The following is a 20697-nucleotide window of genomic DNA, read 5'->3' on the forward strand; positions in this document are numbered from 1 at the left end:
GAAGACAGCTGACTGGGGAAAGATAATACTCACCATGGTTCACTGAAACCCCAGTGAGATGAGTAACTTTGAGTTTATAAGGACAACTCTCTCCCCAGGTGGGGGATTTTCTCCAGTAGTGCTTGATGGTACAGGGGTGGCCATGGAGAAGATAGTTTTTTAAATAAGCTTTTTTATTTTGGAATAATTTTAGATTTATAGACAATTTATAAAAATAGTGCAGAATTCTCAAAACCCCTCACCCAGGTCCCCCTGGTTATCCACTGACACCATCATAGTACATTTGTCAAAACTGTCTCTGTCTTTCCTTGTTTTTCATGACCTTGACAGTTTTGGGGAGTACTCGTGGGGTTCCTTGTAGAATGTCCCACAGTCTGGGATTGTTTGATGTTTCTCCTCACAATTAAACTGGGATTATGGGCTATTGGGAAAAATCTCATGGAGATGAAGTTTCTTTCTAGATTCATGTGCTCTTCCCCATCTCTCTTCCCAACACTGAGACACACACACACAAACATACACACACACACAAACATACACTCACACACTCACACTTATTTATATTTCTCTTGCTAAACCATTTGAGAGTTGCAGACATCATGACACTTTACTGCTAACTATTTCAGCACGTTTCCTAAGACCAAAGACGTTTTCCTACAAAACCGCAAGACGGTTTTCCTCTCAGGAAATTGAGCACCCTTGTCTAATACATAGCTGATATTCAAATTTTCTACCATATACCAACAATGTATTTTATAGCTTTTATTTTTTTTCTGGGATCTAGAATTTCATAAAGGGTCACACATTGGTTTCAGTTGTGGAGAGTCCTTGCTTTCCACAGGAAAGTGAAAATTTCCCTTAATTTTCACTTATGTGATTGTTTCTTCATGAAACACAGATTGAATGTTTTCAGCAGGAAAACTTTACTGGTGATGTTGTGTTCTTTCCAGAGCATCACATCAGGAAGATAGGATGTCACCTGTCCCGCTGTTGGTGATGCTAGCTTAGCCTACTTGGTTAAAGTAGTGGCATTTTTCTTCTTTAAAATTAATAAACTCTGGGGTTGTATTTTGGGAAGATGTGACTATTCTGTTCCCCAGCAGTCGAAAGGGGTTTTGGAATCCTCTGATGATTTTTACAAAATGGTGATTTAAAAATTTCTATAATATCTTCTTCATTTATTACTTGACATTCTGCAGGATAACTCTGAAGGCCATTGAGCAATAGTAATTATCACATAAATACATTTTGTTTTGTCCCCAAAGTGTCAAATACCCCAAAAATCATGTGTTAACTGAGGTATATTCTATAGGAATTTCAGATACATATTTCCATAGTAAAAAGAAACCCCTGTAGTCTTATAAACAGTATATTTAATAAAAGATACGTCCTAGGGGAGCCCTTGTGTAAAAATAATAACAGTAATAAAAAGAAAGAAAAAAAACTTTTAATATATTAAATAGTTTAAAAACCTTTTAGCAAAATGTAAGCAATCAGCTATATCATCACTGGAAATGCAGTATTGTTCGGTATTATAAACTGGAGAGAAGATAAGTCTTTTCTTGCCGAAGGACAATTTAGGACTTTTTTTTTGTAACCTTAAATGAATTTCAACTGTAACTTCTGACATGTTTGATATATAGATGCTGGCATCACGGGCATTTAACATTTCATCTTCAGTGCCATAGTCAGATTACTAACCCTTTGGGCCTCTGTTTCTCATCTGTAAACTGAAGAGTTGGACACATTACAAAATCCTTTCCAATTCTTAATGTTGGATGATTAAAAACATTTATTATAGGAGTTGGACTTCCTACTCCCTTTGGCTAAAGAGAGTATTGCTCTAGTTACTTGGTTTATGCTCATGTGAATAAATGTAGTAATATAGATGCCAAGGCGAGCAGGAAAGAGGAAAACAAAATATGGACAAAAACCATGAAGCATCATAATAGATTATTGTAGGTCTGTTTCCCTTTCAGGACTATATGCTATGGGAGTTTCTTCTTTTGTTCCATGCAAGAAGATTTTTAAAATAGAGACCTCCCTTGACAAAGAAAATCAGAGCTATCCTTATAAACCAGCAAGGGAGAAGAGTTTAATAATCGACTAGCTCATGGTTCTTTTCTGGCCAATGCCTCAACTACTTCCGGCTAGATCCTGACAGCAACTGCTCCTCTGAAAGTCATCAGAGAAGAGAGGATCAGTTTCTATCCTTAGGTGCCTGAAGGGAATTATTCCACATTCTTTCATATTTCAGCTGCCTCTTTCACTTCTATGCCCCAGGAGGACTAGAAAACTGGCTCTCTACTTCTTATTAATTTCTTATTAAATTAAATAGTCAATGAAGGCATTAGCCTTCTGGTCCCCATGAAGAATAAACTCGTGGGAGAGAAAAGAAGGGACTGGATTATTCTGCTGGGTGACAGTGCACTTAGGGAAAAAAGCCAAGGAAGAAAAGTACATCAGGTGTTTTTGTTTTAATTTTTAAAACTCCTGTTTAACAATACAGGGTCTCTTGCAACGTGTGAGCTGCCTCTTGCCAAGAGTGAGTGGCAAAAGAAACTAACCCCAGAGCAGTTCTACGTCACGAGAGAAAAAGGAACGGAACCGGTAAGCTAAGCTGGTTTACAGTTTTCTGATTGCGTGTGTTGGCAGTGAGGGGGCAGTTGGAATAGGTCCAGCTATGAAACCCAGCTGCCCAACAACACTCCTCTTCCATTGTCCCCTTCTCGGAGTGTTGATATTCATCAAGTTGTAGAAACCTGAAACTCTTCCCTGGACACATCATCTCTATTCTGACTCCTAAATAACCTTCCTGTCATTTCAATTCCGTGCACCGCTATCACCTCCCCTTGGGGCCAAGTCACTGTCACCTTCTCTGCGCATGGCCATTCTTGCTCCAGCCAACCCATTCTCCACACTGCAGCCAAAGAGTTCTTTGGAAAACACAAATCTGACCATATCACTCCCCAGCTCAAAACTTTCGGTGGCTGCCCAGTGCTTTCAAGGAAAAAGAAAAGTATGAGATGACTAATAAGGTCCTAACGGCCCCTGGCTCCCACCCCATCCTCAAATCCAGCCATCTTCCCTCTTGACCCAGTACTTTGGCCACACCACCCTTGAGCTCTCACACACCCTGGGCTCCCTTCTCTCTTAGGGCCTTTGCACCCGGCATTCCTTCTTCTCTCCCATCATCCCTCCCCACACCCTCCACCCATTCATTCAGACCTACCTTGTAGCTCTCAGCCCAAATCTCACTTTCTCTGGGAAACCTTCTCCTAGCCCCCAGCTAGGCTTGCTTCTAGCAGAACTCTTCCTTCATAGCATTTGCCATCGCTGCTATAACCCCTGTCACCTAATGTGGTGGCTGGCCATAGTAGGCATCCAAAAAAATCAACTTTTGTGAATGTTGAATGACTGCCAGGTAAACGGTGCAAACATTATTTAAACTGCATTCGGCAGTCTCGGCTTTCATTCATTTTCTGAGAAAACAACCCTCAGTGGTTCCTCATTATAACATCACTTTTTACAGCACTGCATTTATCTGTGTGTCTGTGTGTGTGTGTCTGTGTGTGTATGTACAAGTTTCTGGGGTACATGAGAAAATTTGTTACACATATATAATGCATAGTAATCGAGTCAGGGTATTCAGGGTGTCTGTCACCCGAATACAATGCATTTTTGTTAAATGTCATCCACCTACTCTGCTGTCAGACACTGAGCATATTCCTTTTCTCTTACTGTATGTTTGTGGCCTTTAAGCCACTTCTCTTCATCCTCCCCCTACCCTCTGCTCACCCTTCCCAGGCTCTGTTATCCATTTTTCCACTCGCTACCTCCATGTGTTCAAATTCTTTAGCTCTCACATATAAATGAGAGCATAGTGCCGCATTTCTTAACCAGTGGTCTTAGACCCAAATATAGCTGCTGGAATGTAGCTTTTCTGAATTGAACTTTGTTATTAGATATTTTTTACTAGTGAAGCAGATCTCACAGAGTGGACCCCAGCCCTGTGGCTTCAAGCATAGTAGAGTATGAATGTTTTTTCCTTTGTCGGCACCTGCAAAACTCATGTCACTACCCACGTGCACTGCCATTGTAATCACGGTGTCACCCTCAGTTTCTCCAATGCTAAAGTCATCAGAAGGACCAGCACATCCCAATAGAGTCTCCTGAAATGCTGGTATTTTTGAAAACTTCCTGTAGGTGGGATTTTACTAAAGCCCTCGTTGGAAAAGAGACTACATTAGCCATTTGTGTAGATTGCACAAGGGAACCACATGATACTCTGTGAGCAGTTGTATGTATTCCCAGAGTATTCTAAGCCAACCCTAATTCTCAGGTGCAGAGCCAGGCCGGGCTTGGTATGTAGAGAGAACCTAGAGATGAGCTGCCAGATGTTTAGGAAAATAAATATGTGGGCTTCTCAAACAGATGGTGCAATATACTCTCTGTATTTGGCCATTTGACAAAACGAGCATCATTCATTATTTTAACTAATGTTATAAATCCCTTTCCATGGATCCATTTCCACGTTTAACTTCTTAGAATATTGCAGAAATGTAAGCCTTCATTAGCTTTGTTCACCTAAGAGAAGAGAAATGAAACATCGAAGGTGTCTCTTTGGTGACTCTAAATTAAAATTCAGTCCCACATGGTTTTTCTTGGGCAACAGTAATACGCTAGCACTCTGCTAGACCAATGAATAAATTTACAGGCTGGCTGAGCAATAACCGAAAGTCAAGTATCAATAGAAGGGAGGTTTTGTGCGGGTCATTCTCTGTCTACTCTCCAGATCCACTCTCCACGGGATTCCCCTGCTCTGAGCTCTAGGAAGAGTGAGCAGTTCCTCTTCCCCGCAGCTATTGATTCAGTTTAGCCAGTGGGAGACACCAGTGAGATCTAAAGGTGGGATGGAGAAATCACTAGGGCCCAGCATTCTCTCTGTGGGGCTGCAGGTTGGCAGTGGCTGTGTTCCTGTATTGCAGGTGGCAGCTCTTGCAGGCAGCCCTCCCCTGCAGGTGCAGCCTCACCAGGTTCTGGCGACTCCCTCTTCCTCTGTCCCACAGGCCTAGTGGAGGCCATGGCTTCTCAAAGTCATTAGCCTAGGAGGCTTTGCCCTCACTTGTGGATTTCCATTGGCCCTGTCCGCACCTTTGTAAACAGTCCTGTGTGAAGTTATCCGCAGTCATCCCTCTTGAGTGCGTCACCTGTTTCCAGCAGGTGTGTTGTATTGACAAGATGGAATGGCAAACTGCCATTGGTCCAGCAGACCTTGCAATCCCAGGGGAATCTGGAACGTCATTCTCTCTCTGACCCTGGCCCCTCCCTGTGCAGCCAGGCATTTCAGTTCTCTCTTCTAAGTATTCTTGAATCTCTTTCTTTTATTTCCACTGCTCTGCCTGAGCAGGAGCACACTCCAGGCCTGCATGTGTGAGGGACATTGGATTGCTCTCTGCCTTTGGTGGCATCTTGCCCCATTCCAGCTCATTCTTTACCTGAATGTCAAGTGATCTTTCTAAAATCCAACTCCAATCAGTCGTCCACCCAGTTTACAAGTTTCCAGTAGCTTCACATTTCCAGTAGGACACAGTTTAAGCTCTTCGTCACGATCTAACCAACCCCAGCTGGCCTGGTCTCACCCGCCTTCTGGCATCCTCTTTCTCCATCCTCCTCTTTGCCCTCTTCTCTCATGTGGGCCTTGCCCAAGGTGTTCTGCCTGCCCGAAATACTCTTCCATTTCCTCATTCAAAAGTCAGCTTAGTGTTGGCATTTTTCTATAATAAACAACAATCAGTTGTGCAATTTGGAATAATAATAAAAAGTTAAGAAATAAAAAGACTCCCCCCCACCATCTCAGATAATATCTGATACAGACAGCCTTTGTGGAAACTCCCTTCATAGTGAAGGGTACAGCGCTACCCGAACTCCATGCCATCTCTATCATAGCTGTCACCACATGGTATAAATTGTCAGCTCACATGTGTCTTCCTCCCACTTAAGTAGCAAATTCTTTGAGTGCAGAAACTGTTTTGCTGCCCACCTCTGCAACATTAGCACCCAGCTCAACCTGGGTTTATATTAGATTATCAGGTAAATACTAGAAATGAGATAGAAGCTGAGTTTAACCCTAAATAAGTTACAGGACTTGTATAAAATTGGAGAGGGAGGGCACATCAGGAAGCTAGGCAAGGAGAGAGTGGGTAGATGTCATTTCAGAAACTATGTTGGCTGAGTATTCCTTTTCATTGATTTTTTTTTTTCCTTGAGATGGGGTTTTGCTCTTGTTGCCCAGGCTGGAGTGCAATGGTGTGATCTCGGCTCACCACAACCTCCGCCTCCTGGGTTCAAACAATTCTGCTTCAGCCTCCCGAGTAGCTGGGATTACAGGTACCTGCCACTACACCCGGCTAATATTTTGTATTTTTAGTAGAGATGGGGTTTCACCATGTTGGCCAGGCTGGTCTTGAACTCCTGACCTCAGGTGATCCACCCGCCTCGGCCTCCCAAAGTGCTGGGATTACAGGCATGAGCCACCGCACCTGGCCTTCACTGATTTTTTAATTTTTATTTTGCTTACTGTGATAGCAGTTTTCTGTCACTTCCTCTGTCCAACTGCCCCCCTGCAATAATGAGATTATGTTTTGAGTCTTCCCAGGCTGTCTGGATCCTATGAAAAGGCTTTTCTAGATCAGCCTTGGAACTGGCAGTCCTGTTTTGCATGCGTGCATCTTCAGCCCAGGTGGGAAGGATGGGAAGCTTCCTCTTTTTTTTTTTGTTTTTGAGATGGAGTCTCGCTGTGTCGCCCAGGCTGGAGTGCAGTGGCACAGTCTCGGCTCACTGCAACCTCTGCGTCCCAGGTTCAAGCAATTCTTCTGCCTCTGCCTCCCGAATATCTGGGATTACAGGCATGTGCCACCACATCTGGCTAATTTTTGTATTTTTAGTAGAGATGGGGTTTCACCATGTTGGCCAGGCTGGTCTTGAACTCCTGACTTCAGGTAATCCACCTGCCTCGGCCCCCCAAAGTGCTGAGATTACAGGCATGAGCTACCATACCAGGCCAACTTCCTCTTCTTTACAGCTGCCAACTAGTGCCAGTTTTGGGAGCAGGCATTTGAGGGGACTGGCCATAAAGGACCAGCTCACTACCATTCAGATTTCTGCAGCTAAGTTTAGGGTTTTAAAGAAGGAAAACATCCAAGTGTGCCCAGATGGTAGGCTCAGTAGGTTAATTTGAAATTGTCTGTCATGCAGCTCACTGAAAATGTGCTGTTAAACTACCACAGGGAATTTGGATGTTTGACCTGTGAATGTTTTGAGTTGGGAAGCCTGGAGGGGTCTGAAGATTTCCTGAGTCAGCTTTGTCACTTGATGAGCTGTTCTGTGCTTTGGCTTTCCTCTGGCCCATAGGAGGGGATGGTGCCTGCTGCCAGGCCCTGTGATAGTGGATCTTCATAGTCAGCTTGTGCAAGGGTTGATTTTCTTTAATTTTCTTTGACAGAGGAGATGACAAAAGAAATTGGGCAAAAATGGTCTTTAAAAAAAAGTCATCAGCCGGGTGCAGTGGCTCATAGCAAGTGCCTGTAATCCCAGCACTTTGGGAGGCTGAGGCATGCCGATCACTTGAGGTCAGGAGTTCGAGACCAACCTGGTTAACACGGTGAAACTCCCTAAAAGTACAAAAATTAGCTAGGCTTGGTGGCATGCACCTGTAGTCCCAGCTATTCGGGAGGCTGAGACAGGAGAATCACCTGAACCTGGGAGGCAGAGGTTGCAGTGAGCTGAGATCGTGCCATTGTACTCTAGCCTGGGCAACAGAGTGAGACTTCATCTCAAAAAAAAAAGAAAAATCAAGTTTGAGAAATAACATTTAAACAAATATTGACTTGGCTCATTCATTGACTTGTCTCCTGTTCTCCTCTCAGAATACCTCTGAAAACTTGCAAACCCTGTAACTCACAATGAACACAGTAATTTCATCTAAGTAGTAACCTGGGTTGGTGGGGGGAGAGTCTAGCTCATTATTTAACATTTATTAAGTACACTGTGTCCTAAACATTATGTGAAGCATATTAAAGGCAAAATCCCTGATCTCACTGAACTATGCTTTTTATGCATTTATATTCTGTCTTTAACTGGAGATTTCAAAGTATGTTAGACAGTAGACTAGATTCCTGTTGTATTAACTCTTCTAAAAGGGAGAACGAAATCTCACACAATCACAGAGGACAAGACTCTGTTCTCTTGCTTTTTCACTGACTTTGATGCTCTTGGATGAAAAGTCCTGTATGAATACAAAGATTATCAATGTTATAATTTGCATATTGGGTGCAATAAAGCCCCAGCTGTAGATACATCTGCAGGCTGCTTCATTGGGTGCATTATAATTTTGTCTCTGACGTTATTTGCACTCGTCAAATTAGTACAGAAATTCCTTGATTTGGGGACTTACCCAGGATTTAAATCTGCTGTATCATCTCCTGCCAGTAGTATGAGAAATCTGAACGTGACATATCTAATTTACTTTCAGCCTTTCAGTGGGATCTACCTGAATAACAAGGAAGCAGGAATGTATCATTGCGTGTGCTGTGATACTCCACTCTTCAGGTAAGATAAAGAATCGAGAGCTACGGAAGGAGAGCAAACCTCCAGGTTCTTACTGCTGTGTTTCATTTGAGATCTTGGATAAATAAATACCCATAATACCCATTTTGTTTTTTAAATTGCCCTTCTCATTTTGCATTGTTGCTGTAAGGAGAGCTATTCATATGAGATACTTGCCTGTCTTGACTTTTATTTCTAGCATTTAGAGCCATTAACAAGACTTCTTAGCTTATATTCTTCCTTCCTCTATCCTCAAGAAATAGCAAGGAAATAAAACTTGGTGGGTACCTTATGATAAAACTATTAGAGTTTTTTTTTTTTAGAGGGAAAGTATTTAAAGAAATCTAAACCATGATTATATTTGCTGGGCCATGTGATTAAAACTCTCTCTCTCCCAGGGAAAATGGGTTTATAATTTAATTTAGGAAATGTAGAATTTTATGAGGATAGATTCCCCACAATGCTTGACAGTAGTGAATACCATACCCTCTTCTATATAGCTAAAAGTAAATTTAATTGTCCCTTGATTTCAAAGCCTCTTTTAAGTCAATCAGGATCTGAAATCTCTCAACAAAGGCTTTTTTGTTTAGACATGCAGGAAACAGTCTTTAAAAAAAGTAGATTCGATGGAGAAGAAAGGAAAATATCTTTGAAGTCCTATTTTTCAGAACTTCAAAGATGTTTTCCTTTCTTTTGCATCAACCCTAAATTAGTTTAGAATAAAATATAAATCAAGCCAGCTCTGTGCATCACCCATTAGGCAGTGCTTCCTTCTGTCCTCTGGGCTTTGAGCAGTCTGGGCCTTCCTGCCCGACTGGCTGCTAATGTGGGCTGCGTTAGGAAGCCGGACCCGCCTGCAAGGATGAGGAGCGATTAGCATCGATTTTCCTCCATGCTCACAGATGGGCAGGCCTTTGCCCAGATGCATTCACATTGGCATGGGGGAAACTAGAAGGAGGTTAATTTTTACACAGTAAAATGTGGGACTCAGGTTTCTGAGACAATAGTTATTTCTTGACGTTTGGTTCTGTTAAAGAGGAGAGGTAGGACTTTGAGATGGCCCATGAACTTTAAGCCATAGAACCATGCTGCCAGCGTGTCAAAGGCTCCCTTGTTACTGCAGGCACCAGGCAGTGCTCTGTCTCCCTCTTCACACTGTGAATACAGAAGATAAATCATCCTTGCAAGAGCATTCTCCTAAATCATAGTCTTCACTCTTCCCCTTCCTTGATGTTCCGGTTTCTGCATCTGAAAAAGAAGGGGCCTTCTTCCCTTCCTTTCACCTTGCAGGCTTAGTTGTAGTGTCAGAATACTGGAACCAGGAGGGTCCTGAGTCCACAGCACAAACCTCTGTCCAGTAGAACTTCCTGTGGTGATGGAGATGTCTGTATCTGGCCATGTGGTAGCCGCTCATCACATATGCTTGTTAAGCACTCAAGATGTGGCTAGCATGGCTGAGAAGCTGACTTTTTCAATTTAATGTTAATTAATTTAAACTTAAATTTAATGTTAATTAATTTAAACTTAAAAGGCCACATGTGGCCAGAGGCTACTATATTAGCACAATGCTAGTTCAAATTAAGGAAGTTAAGTGACCAACCCCAGGTCCTGGAGGTTGTGAAAGAGTCAAGACTAATAGGAAAACCAGCCGATTCTCCAAAAGCCCACTGACCAAGTAGCCAGTTTAAGGGACTGCCAATTCACCAACCTTATTTGTTTTTGTGTAACCATTTAGTTTCAGTTGAAAAGTTTCCATTTTGCATTCTTAAAGACTTCTGAGTTTGTTTCTGTTCTTCTTTCTTGTTGCTGCTACTGCAGCTGAAGGAAACAATATATTCCTGAAGATTATTTATGTTCCAGAATATACTGTTCTTAAAGATGCACTCATTTATGGGAGAGGCAGTAGAATGGTTAAGATTGCCAAGGTATATATCCTGGCCCCATTGCTGTGTGACCTTGAGCAAATTTCTTAACCTTTCTGTGTCTGATTTCCTCACTTCTAAAATTAAGATAATAGTAACTAATTCATAAGGTTGCTGGGAGGATGATCTGAGTCATGAGTTAATACATGAAAAAGCATAGAGCGATGCCTGACATGCCTGACTCAGGCCAGGCAGTTGCTGCAAGTTAGTAATGATTTTTTTTTTTTTTTTTTTTTTTTTTTGAGATGGAGTCTCGCTCTGTCATCCAGGCTGGAGTACAGTGGCGTGATCTCGGCTCACTACAACCTCGGCCTCCCAGGTTCAAGCGATTCTCCTGCCCCCCGAGTGGCTGGGATTACAGGCGTGTGCCACCACGCCCGGCTAATTTTTTGTATTATTAGTAGAGATGGGGTTTCACCATGTTAGCCAGGATGGCCTCGATCTCCTGACCTCAGGTGATCCGCCCGCTTTGGCCTCCCATAGTGCGGGGATTACAGGCGTGAGCCCCCGCACCTGGCCATAATGACGTGTTCTTAAGCAACAGAGCCCTCTTAGGGCTGTATACATGAATGTGCTTTTGATCCTGAGGAATTCTGGAAGATATATTCTAATTAATGAGAATATACAAATGCAGACTATATTCCTGAGCCTTCTTCCTGTTCAAGAGGAGTTTTAGAAATACATTCTTGTTTTGCCTCTCATTTTTCTTCTTTCTGTCTCTGGTCTCCAGTTTCTATAGTAGGAAGCAGAGGTACAGAAAAAAAAAAATTCCTTCAAATGTTTGTGTAGAATGAAAGTGAAGGGAAAGTTGGTCAACCAAAACTAAGTAGTTCTTTTAACAAGTAAATGCAGGGCCAGCTCCTTTGAGCTGCCTGCTCCAGCTCGGCTGCTTCCTGCCTGGGACCCCCTTCGTGCTGTGCTGGCCTCCTGGGATCTGCTCAGCCCCACTATTGCTAATTGAAATTCCACTTATTTTTGGATCCCAGATTTATCCTGAAACCTCCTCTGATAGCACACACTGTGGGGTTTTTTAAAAAATCTGCTTCAAATTCCTATTTATCAGTATCACACAATTTAGGACCTAATTATTCTCCTATTGGTTCAAGTATTTTATTTAGTTAAGGAGAGAAACTTGTTAGCTCTTGAGCCCCTTGGCCATCTTATCCTTCTTGGACAAGCCTCATGGAAGTTGCTACGGGTTGAATTTTGTCTCCCAAAAAGACATGTTGAAGTCTTAATCTCTGGAAGCTGGGAATGTGACCTTATTTGGAAATAGGGTGGCTGCAGGTATAATTAGTTTAGATAAGATCATATTGGAGTGGGGTCAGCCCTAGTTCCAAAATCACTGCTGTCCTTCTAAGAAGAGGAGAAGTCGTCCAGACAGAGAGGAGACAGCCATGTGAAAACGGAGGCAGAGGTTGGTGATCTGCAGCTATAAACCAAAGATTGCCTGCCTTAGAAGGTAGGAAGAGGCAAGGAAGGATTCCCTAGATGCCTCAGAGCCCTGCGGACACCTTGACTTTGGACTTCTATCCTCCAGATTGTGAGAGAGTCCCACCCATTTTGTGGTATTTTGTTGTAGCCACCTTCAAACAGATACTTAGATGCTCCGTAAGTACTTCTTGATTGGTTGATTAATAATATCCGTCCTGCTGCTTAGAAGCCATAGCAGTGTTGGGACTATCAGAAGCTGTGGTTATGGGCTGGGCATGGTGGCTCACGCCTGTAATCCCAGCACTTTGGGAGGCCAAGGTGGGTGGATCACTGGAGGTCAGGAGTTCGAGACCAGCCTGACCAGTATAGCGAAATACTGGCTTTTCTAAAAATACAAAAATTAGCTGGGCGTGGTAGCACACGCCTATAATCCCAGCTACTGGGGAGGCTGAGGCAGGAGAAGAGCTTGAACCCAGGAGGTGGAGGTTTCATTGAGCTGAGATTGAGCCACTACACTCCAGCCTGAGTGACAGAGTAAGACTCCATCTCAAAAAAAAAAAAAAAGAAAGCAGCTGTGATTATGAAATCACTGTGGAAATGTGAGGGAAGTGGCTGCAACTTCTTGAGCACTTACATGCCCGACACTGGGCTCCAATGCTTTGCAAACAATCCTCACCTTCCAATAAGGAGCTATGAAAACCCCCATTTAACAGATGTGAAAACTGAGGCTTAAAGAATTTAACTAACTTGCTCAAGGTCACTTATCTAGTAAGCCATAGTGCAGGAATTTGGGTTCCACTGGAGCCTGTACAGTGCACTCTTCTTGAGAGTGGAAAGCACCCCAGCAATGAAGGAGCCCTCTGGACATGTGGCAGGTGCCATGTCCAGGCTCTTCATGTGCATCATTTCATCAGACCTCTTGGCAGCTCCCCGTAGTGCTGTTATTATTCTCATTTCATGTGAGGAAACTGAGAGGAAGATGAAATAACTTGTCCAGGGTTCCGCGGTTTACAGGTAGCCAGCCAAAATATGACCTCACAGTTTTGGACTCCAGAGCCCACATTCTTCACTAGCTGAGCTTCCATTAAGCCACGTGGGCAGCACCGTTGACATAGGTGCCATCGCCTTCTGGTGCCTGCTTTCTGAATTACAGGTGTAAGTTTCTCAGAAGACATAACCAGTCTCTGATGGTGATCCCGGCCAGTGTAACTCATGAGTTCCCTTTCCAGAGCCTTGTTGCCAGCCTCATCTGCCAGACTTACCGTCATTCTCCTCATCATCCTATAGTTGTTGGAATGAGTTTGGTGCACAGTTTTTGAGAGCTTTGCCTCTCCAAATCAGAGACCTTTAATCAAAGGTATCTGGGTCAAGAACACTTTCTAGCATGTGTTGCCACACTCCTAGGGACTCCAGACTCTCATTTCGCTAACTTGGAATGAAGTGACATTGTCCCCCACTGCCACTTCCTCTCCTCCTTCTCTCCTTCCTTCTCCCTTTCTTCTTCCACATAAGCCTATTGGGAAAGTGTTTATTAAAATCTATTGTGGGATCACATATTTCACGATCATAAATCTTCTTAAAATAAGAGGAAACAGAGCCTGATACTAGTTCACGTTTTACATAATGTCCTGATGTCTTATGCACCATGGGTAACCAAGTAATATTGTTAAAAACCTTTTGTGTGCCCCATTCCCTCAAAGGAATAGAAATTCTTCTAAGAGGTTAGGGCTGTCAGTTATCACCAAGTGCCTGTGCTGTTGGTTTGGGAACTGTAGAACTTCCAGAAATCAAGAAAAACCAAAGCAAATAAAATGAAACAAAGTCAAAATCCCATAGAGTATATGATTCAGAATGGTTTTAGTTCTTCAAGGGCAAACCTTACAATCTGCTAATCACTTAAATATGTATATTGGAATTTCTGATTGGCTTTAATATTTTGGTTCCCAGTCTTAACTTATATACGTTAGGCCTCTCATATTACTAGGTAAAATCTCCAGATTCTGCTAATTGCATCAATAAAGGTTTATTGTTTCCCATAAAATGCTTTAATGAGTTTTTATTAGTCGTAGGTTCATTTATTTAAAAAATTTTATTGTAGTCATAATTCTCCATCAAAATTCATTTAATGATCACTAGTTTATATATAATGTTGAGGATGGAAAGACTGGGATTAAAAGATACTTAATGATGTTTCTCCCTGAGCAGAGTGGTCAGATGAATGTTTTCGAACCCTTGGAAGAGGATTGCAAAGAACCTGACCTGAATATGCAAACACTTCTAGTTGGACCCACAACTGCTCACATTTCATAGATTTCTGGTATTAATAATAAAAAAATTAAAAAATAGCTACTAACTTATGTGCCATGTGTCAGGTACTATGCTAAGCATACATACAGAAAGTGAGGTGATAATTCCATTGCTATTGTTAGCTTTTAAAAAATCATACAATCTATAAATGTAGAAAAGGAGACTTTATTTCTTCTAAAGGGTTACTGTCTTCAGGGTGGCCATCCCACAGGCTGGAAAGCGAGCTCCCAGCCAAGCGCAGACGCAGGCACTCGGAATGGGGAGCAGCTGGGGTAGGAGCTTTATGCTGAAGGGGTTGGCTAAATATACCTATTTAACAGATCACAGGAGGGGTTATGAAAATTCGTGAAGATGGTCCTGACATACGCATATTGAACAGACATGCATGTAACACATGACCTATGTTTATTTGGGGGTAGAAACTTAACATTTAAATGTATTACAATTAGACCCTGTACATCAAAAGTCTTTCAGGATATGAAGGCCCACAAGTGCACAGCCTCTGTAAACCATCCAGAACCAGTTCATGGTCTTTTAATCAGGAGAAAGTTACTAAAATCAGTCTCTTGTGAAATCAAAGCTGTAGTTATGGCTGGGGGAACAGAGGGTCTCAGCTAGTCACTGTCTGATGGTAGATGAGCTGCTTATCTCAAGGCCAGTGATTGTTTAGCTGCTAGAGAAAAAGAAAACCTTTGTGGCAGTTATAACAGAGTTGATTCTTTAAGTGTAGGGGGGTGTGACTTCACCCTCGCCTGGCATGGCCTTAGGTCCTGTTTATAATGTGGTATATTATTGCCACAAAGAGTCCGTTTGCCAGTCTTATGATCTCTATTTAAACATCAGTGCTGGTCATTTGTTGTGTCTAAACCATGAGAGGGAGGGGGTATAACGAGGTGTGTCTGACCTCCTGTCCCATCATGACTGGAAACTCGGTTTAAAGGTTTTTCTGGAGTCCCCTTGGCTAAGAAGGGCTCTATTTAGTCAGTAGGTGGCTTAGAACTTTTTTTAGTCTATGCTTATCTATAGATTAGGACACTGAGGCTTCAAAAAATTAAATGACTTGCCAAGGTGACACAGATGTAACAGACAGATCCCAGATTCACACCCAAATCTTTCAGAAATCAAAGCCTTTCCTCCTAATGGCTATACTTGTGGTTCTCAAAGCCTAGTCTGAGGACCCCAGAGATTCCTGGGGGGGACTTTTCTAGGGGCTTTTCCAACCACACTTGAGGCCACTTGAGGCCACATCCTCTTATACCTCAATCAAAACAACATAGCAACAGACTGAATCCAGAGGAAGATTCAGTTGTCTTTTTTTTAAGCCAGACGTTAAAGAGCCTTGCAAAATTGTAAAACAGTGCAACTCTTCTCATGAAATGTTTGTTTCATTTAGAAAAATATAATTATTTGTCATAAATATATGTGATGTTAACATGTAATAAATTTATTTCACGTTGAGCATCTCTACTCTGAAAATTCAAAATCTGAAATGCACCCAAATCTGAAACTTTTTTATTTTTTGAGACGAGTCTAGCTCTGTTGCCTGATCTCCACACACTGCAACCACCGCTTCGTGGGGTCAAGATATTCTCCTGCCTCAGTCTCCCGAGTAGCTAGGACTATAGGCATGCACCACCATGCCCAGCTAGTTTTTCTATTTTTAGTAGAGAGGGGGTTTCACCATGTTGGCCAGGCTGGTCTCAAACTCCTCAGCTCGGCCGGGCGTGGTGGATCACGTCTGTAATCCCAGCACTCTGGGAGGCCGAGGCGGGCGGATCACGAGGTCAGGAGATCGAGACCATCCTGGCTAACACGGTGAAACCCCGTCTCTACTAAAAAATACAAAAAATTAGCCAGGTGTAGTGGCGGGCGCCTGTAGTCCCAGCTACTCGGGAGGCTGAGGCAGGAGAATGACGTGAACCCGGGAGGCGGAGCTTGCAGTGGGCCGAGATCATGCCACTGCACTCCAGCCTGGGCGACAGAGCAAGACTCCATCTCAAAAAAGAAAACAAAAACTCCTGAGCTCAAGTGTTCCACCCACTTCCACCTCCCAAAAAGCTGGGATTATAGGTGTGAGCCACCATGCCCAGCAAAATCCGAAACTTTTTGAGAACCAACATTAGACTCAAAGGAAATGCTCATTGGAGTATTTCAGATTAAGGATGCTTAACCGTCAAGTAAAATGCAAAATCCAAAAAGATCTGAAATCCAAAACACTTCTGGTCCTAAGCATTTCAGATAAGGGACACTCAACCTATATTAAAAAAAAAAAATTAATGCACATGTTTTTAAATTCTCAGTTATAATTTATAACTTGTTAAATGTTGGCATATGTAACTCATAGACAAAAGCTCTCAGCAATCCCTATTAATTTTGGGGACACAGAGGGAACGTGAGGGGTGCTGACCCCAAAATGTTTGAGAATTGCTGCATTACACAGTTGTTTCTGTGGGAGTTTGTGCTGTCAGCTAGGCTTCCTTCTGTGGGTGGCAAGTCACCCAGGTGCCGAGGCAAGAGACCGAGGGCAGGAGCTGTTCCAGTATAATAAAATATATAATATAAGAATAGTTATACTAGATATAGATAATAGATTATATATGAATATCATTAATCAGTAGTTTGTAGCGATTACTCTTCATTCCAGTATTACAATAATCCTCGCTCTACAATCATAACCTAGGAGCAACCAGGTCATACAGAGATAGGAGCTGAGGGGACATAATGAGAAGTGACCAGAAGACAGGAGTGTGAGCCTTCTGTTATGCCCGGGCAGGGCCACCAGAGGGCTCCTTGGTCTAGCGGTAATGCCAGCATCTGGGAAGACGCCAGTTGCCAAGCGGACCGTGGTCTAGCGGTAGCGTCAGTGTCAAGGAAAAACACCCGCTACTTAGCAGACCGGGAAAGGGAGTCTCCCTCTCCCCGGGGGAGTTTAGAGAAGACTCTACTCCTCCACCTCTTGTGGAAGACTCTACTCCTCCACCTCTTGTGCCCGCAGTTATCTGTCTCCCTGTGATGCTGTGCTTCAGTGGTCACGCTCCTAGTCCGCCTTCATGTTCCACCCTGTACACCTGGCTCTGCCTTTTAGATAGCGGTAACAAATTAGTGAACGTACTAAAGGTCTCTGATATGCAGAAATAATGGCATAAGCTGTCCCTCTCTCTCTCTCCTCTCTTTCTCTCTGCCTTGGCTGCCAGGCAGGGAAGGGCCCCCTGTCCGGTGGACACGTGACCCACGTGACCTTACCTATCATTGGAGATGGCTCACTCTCCTTACCCTGCCCCTTTGTCTTGTATCCAATAAATAAGAGTGCAGCCTGGCATTCGGGTCACTACTGGTCTCCGCGTCTTGGTGGTAGTGGTCCCCCAGGCCCAGCTGCCTTTTCTTTTATCTCTTTGTCTTGTGTGTTTATTCCTACAATCTCTCATCTCCGCACAGGGGGAGAAAAACCCACCGACCCTGTGGGGCTGGACCCTACATCCTTCTGTGTTCATTGTCTAGGGATTTCATTCTTTGCCACTTTTCCTTCTTAGTTTGTTTTGTTCGTTTGTTTTTTGGCTGGGTCTAACATTCAGTTCTTCTCTTTCTTCCTTAGAGAGAGAGCCATTTCCTTGCCACAGCAATTTTTGAAGTCTATTTTCCCAGTGCCATTTAAGGGAGCTTATCCATCAGAGCACTGAGAGGGTGGGTCTTTGGTGAGTGGATTTACCTGCTGTCCTTCTTCTCCATGTGCCAGCATCATGAGTCCTTGGGAGACTTCTGGAGGGCTAGGTTTCACTGCAGTTATTGATGCCAGGTACCCGGGCATATTAATTAATCATCATCATCATCATCACCATCACAGCAAGAATTCTGGGCACTTACCATGTGTTCAGCCCTGTGCTAAGCTTTATATCACACTTCACAGAGTTCCCCTCAAATCCTCAAAACAGCCCTGTAGTGTAGATACTATTCCCATTTGCTAGGTGAGCAAACTGAGGCTTCAAGAGCTGTGGTTTCACACAGCTAAGAAGTTGCCAGAGGCAGCTTTTGAATCCCTGGTCAGGCTTCTGTGTTTAGATAACCTGAAATTCCTGTTGCTAAGCATGACTTTCTCATCAGACCTTACACTTCCGTGTTGCACCAAGATGATGATGACTTCCTCCGACCATTAGTATTTCGTTTTGATTTCTCCTTTTTTGACATTTTCAACACATGGGCTTGATCTGTGTTACCTAATATGCAACACAGTTCACAAAGCACCATGTGTTTTTAGATCCTTGTTGGACATCCAGAAAGAAGGCTTTAGCATCAAAGGATCAAGAAGTCCCTTCACTTTGAGAGGCAATGGCTTCAATAGTGAAGGTGCAGTGTGGACGATTCCCGGGGGACTGACTGTCACATAGCTGGGTGTGGGATCTGGCAGAGGAGAGTTGAAATACATCCTGTTCCCTGGAACAACACGTTGGGGCATGAAACCCTCTTGGCATGTTAATGACAGTGTCATTAGCAGCTGTAGTATCATTTATGTCTTCCACAGTTCTGAGAAAAAGTACTGCTCCGGCACTGGGTGGCCTTCGTTTTCCGAGGCCCATGGTACGTCTGGCTCTGATGAAAGCCACACAGGGATCCTGAGACGTCTGGACACCTCGTTAGGATCAGCTCGCACAGAGGTCGTCTGCAAGCAGGTGAGATTTCTTATTTTGTTTTACTTTCCCTGATGCTGCCCCAAGTGCCACAAACAGCTCCCTTGTTCTTGGCAAATCTGGTGTCCTTTTCTAGGGGTACTTTTGTCTTCAGAACACGTGGGATTCCCTTTTTGTTTTGTGTTGTTTTGAGACAGAGTCTCGCTCTGTTTTCCAGGCTGCAGTGCAGTGACACGATCTCAGCCCACTGCAGCCTCTACCTCCTGAGTTCAAGTGCCTCAGCCTCCCAAGTAGTTGAGATTACAGGTGCCTGCCACCACACCCAGTAAATTTTTGTATTTTTAGTAGAGACGGGGTTTTGCCATATTGGCCAGGCTGGTCTCAAACTCCTGACCTCAAGTGATCCACCTGCCTCGGCCTCCCAAAGTGCTGGGATGACAGGCCTGGGCCACTGCACCCAGCCCAGAACACATGGGGTTTCTACACATGACAGTAATGATCACTCTCTCCCTTCTGGGCACTGCGAGAAAGAGAAAAGGCTTCGCCAGCTTCTCTCTAATGTGGCTGTTCCTGGTTCTAGCCTTCCATAGAGATGAGAACAGAGGTAGGATCTTCACCTTCTTTTGAGCAGGGATAAGGAGCAGGAAGCCCTTATCCTGCCATAGTGGCTGGCATCTCATCTTTGACTTACCCAGTGTGGCTGGCACCTCCATCTCCCCAACCTTCTTTTGCACCCTGCAGCATGTCACTGGCCGGCAGAGCAATGCTGCGGGTGACATCACCATCTGTGCCTTCTGTGAGCCCAGTAGGAGAGAGTGGCTTAAATCCAGATCACAAATTCATTTTGATATCCTTAGCTGCTCACGTTTTCTGACTCATGGGTTTTGTAAAACACTAGAGGCAAGCTGATTAAGATAGCGTGGTTTTGCCTTAAGTGATAAATAATAATAATACACTGGGTACTACAATATTATTCAGTACTTACCCAGGAATTATGTTAATGCTTTGCGTGCAATATATCAATTAATTGTCCCCACCGCTCTCTTATGTAGGTATGATAATTATCCCCATTTTTAGATGAGTAACTCTAAAGGCCCAAATTTAATAACTCGCTCACATCCTATTGATAAAGTAAAACTATTTACCGTGACTGTGTTCTGCTTTCTTTCATTTCTTAATTTAATTCGGATGCAATAGACTTTTCTCCTAACACAGATGTCAGACTCCAGAGTGGAGTGATTTTGGGGGGGTTCGTCTGTCTGGTTTTACATAAAGAGCTTTGTTTGCATTTGGAGATGACAGAGGCTTCTGTCCTTTGCAGTGTGAGGCTCATCTAGGTCACGTGTTTCCTGATGGACCTGGACCCAATGGTCAGAGGTTTTGCATCAACAGTGTGGCTCTGAAGTTCAAACCAAGGAAACACTGACTGTCTTCAAGAGTCCCGTTCCCTTGCCACCCCTTCATGCGCACTCTCAATTTCCATAATTCACTTGAATGACTTGCTTTGTTTGCAATAAAACTGGCCTGAGTTTGCTGCTGTCTCCAGCGAGTCACTGCTTCTCTTAATTGATTTACCTGGAATCAACTTAATCCTGTGTGTTAGGCTGTTCTTGTGTTGCTATAAAGAAGTACCTGATCAGGGTCTGGGAGAATTTGGAAAAAGAAAAAAAAAACTAGAAAAATAAACAAAATTAAAAAGAAAAAAAAAAGAAATAACGGAGACTGGGCAACTTATAAAGAAAAGAGGTTTAATTGACTCACGGTTCTGCAGGGTGTACAGGAAGCAAGGTGCCAGCATCTGCTTG

The 20697-nt window shown here is 43.3% G+C and overlaps 1 protein-coding gene across 1 annotated transcript in view; it reads left to right on the top strand.

The window, feature by feature from the left end:
* The window catches only part of MSRB2 (methionine sulfoxide reductase B2), a 456570-nt gene extending 436144 nt beyond the window's left edge, over nucleotides 1–20426 (top strand). Inside the window, exons 3-6 of the mRNA XM_050804072.1 lie at nucleotides 2510–2610; nucleotides 8534–8610; nucleotides 18787–18934; nucleotides 20214–20426. Coding sequence (XP_050660029.1) covers nucleotides 2510–2610; nucleotides 8534–8610; nucleotides 18787–18934; nucleotides 20214–20318 — 431 coding nt within the window. The 3' untranslated portion in view covers nucleotides 20319–20426. The remainder of the gene's footprint in view (nucleotides 1–2509; nucleotides 2611–8533; nucleotides 8611–18786; nucleotides 18935–20213) is intronic.
* Nucleotides 20427–20697: the final 271 nt, after the last annotated feature.

This window comes from Macaca thibetana, chromosome 9 (assembly GCF_024542745.1).
Source record: "Macaca thibetana thibetana isolate TM-01 chromosome 9, ASM2454274v1, whole genome shotgun sequence".
NCBI classification, from domain to species: Eukaryota; Metazoa; Chordata; class Mammalia; order Primates; family Cercopithecidae; genus Macaca; species Macaca thibetana.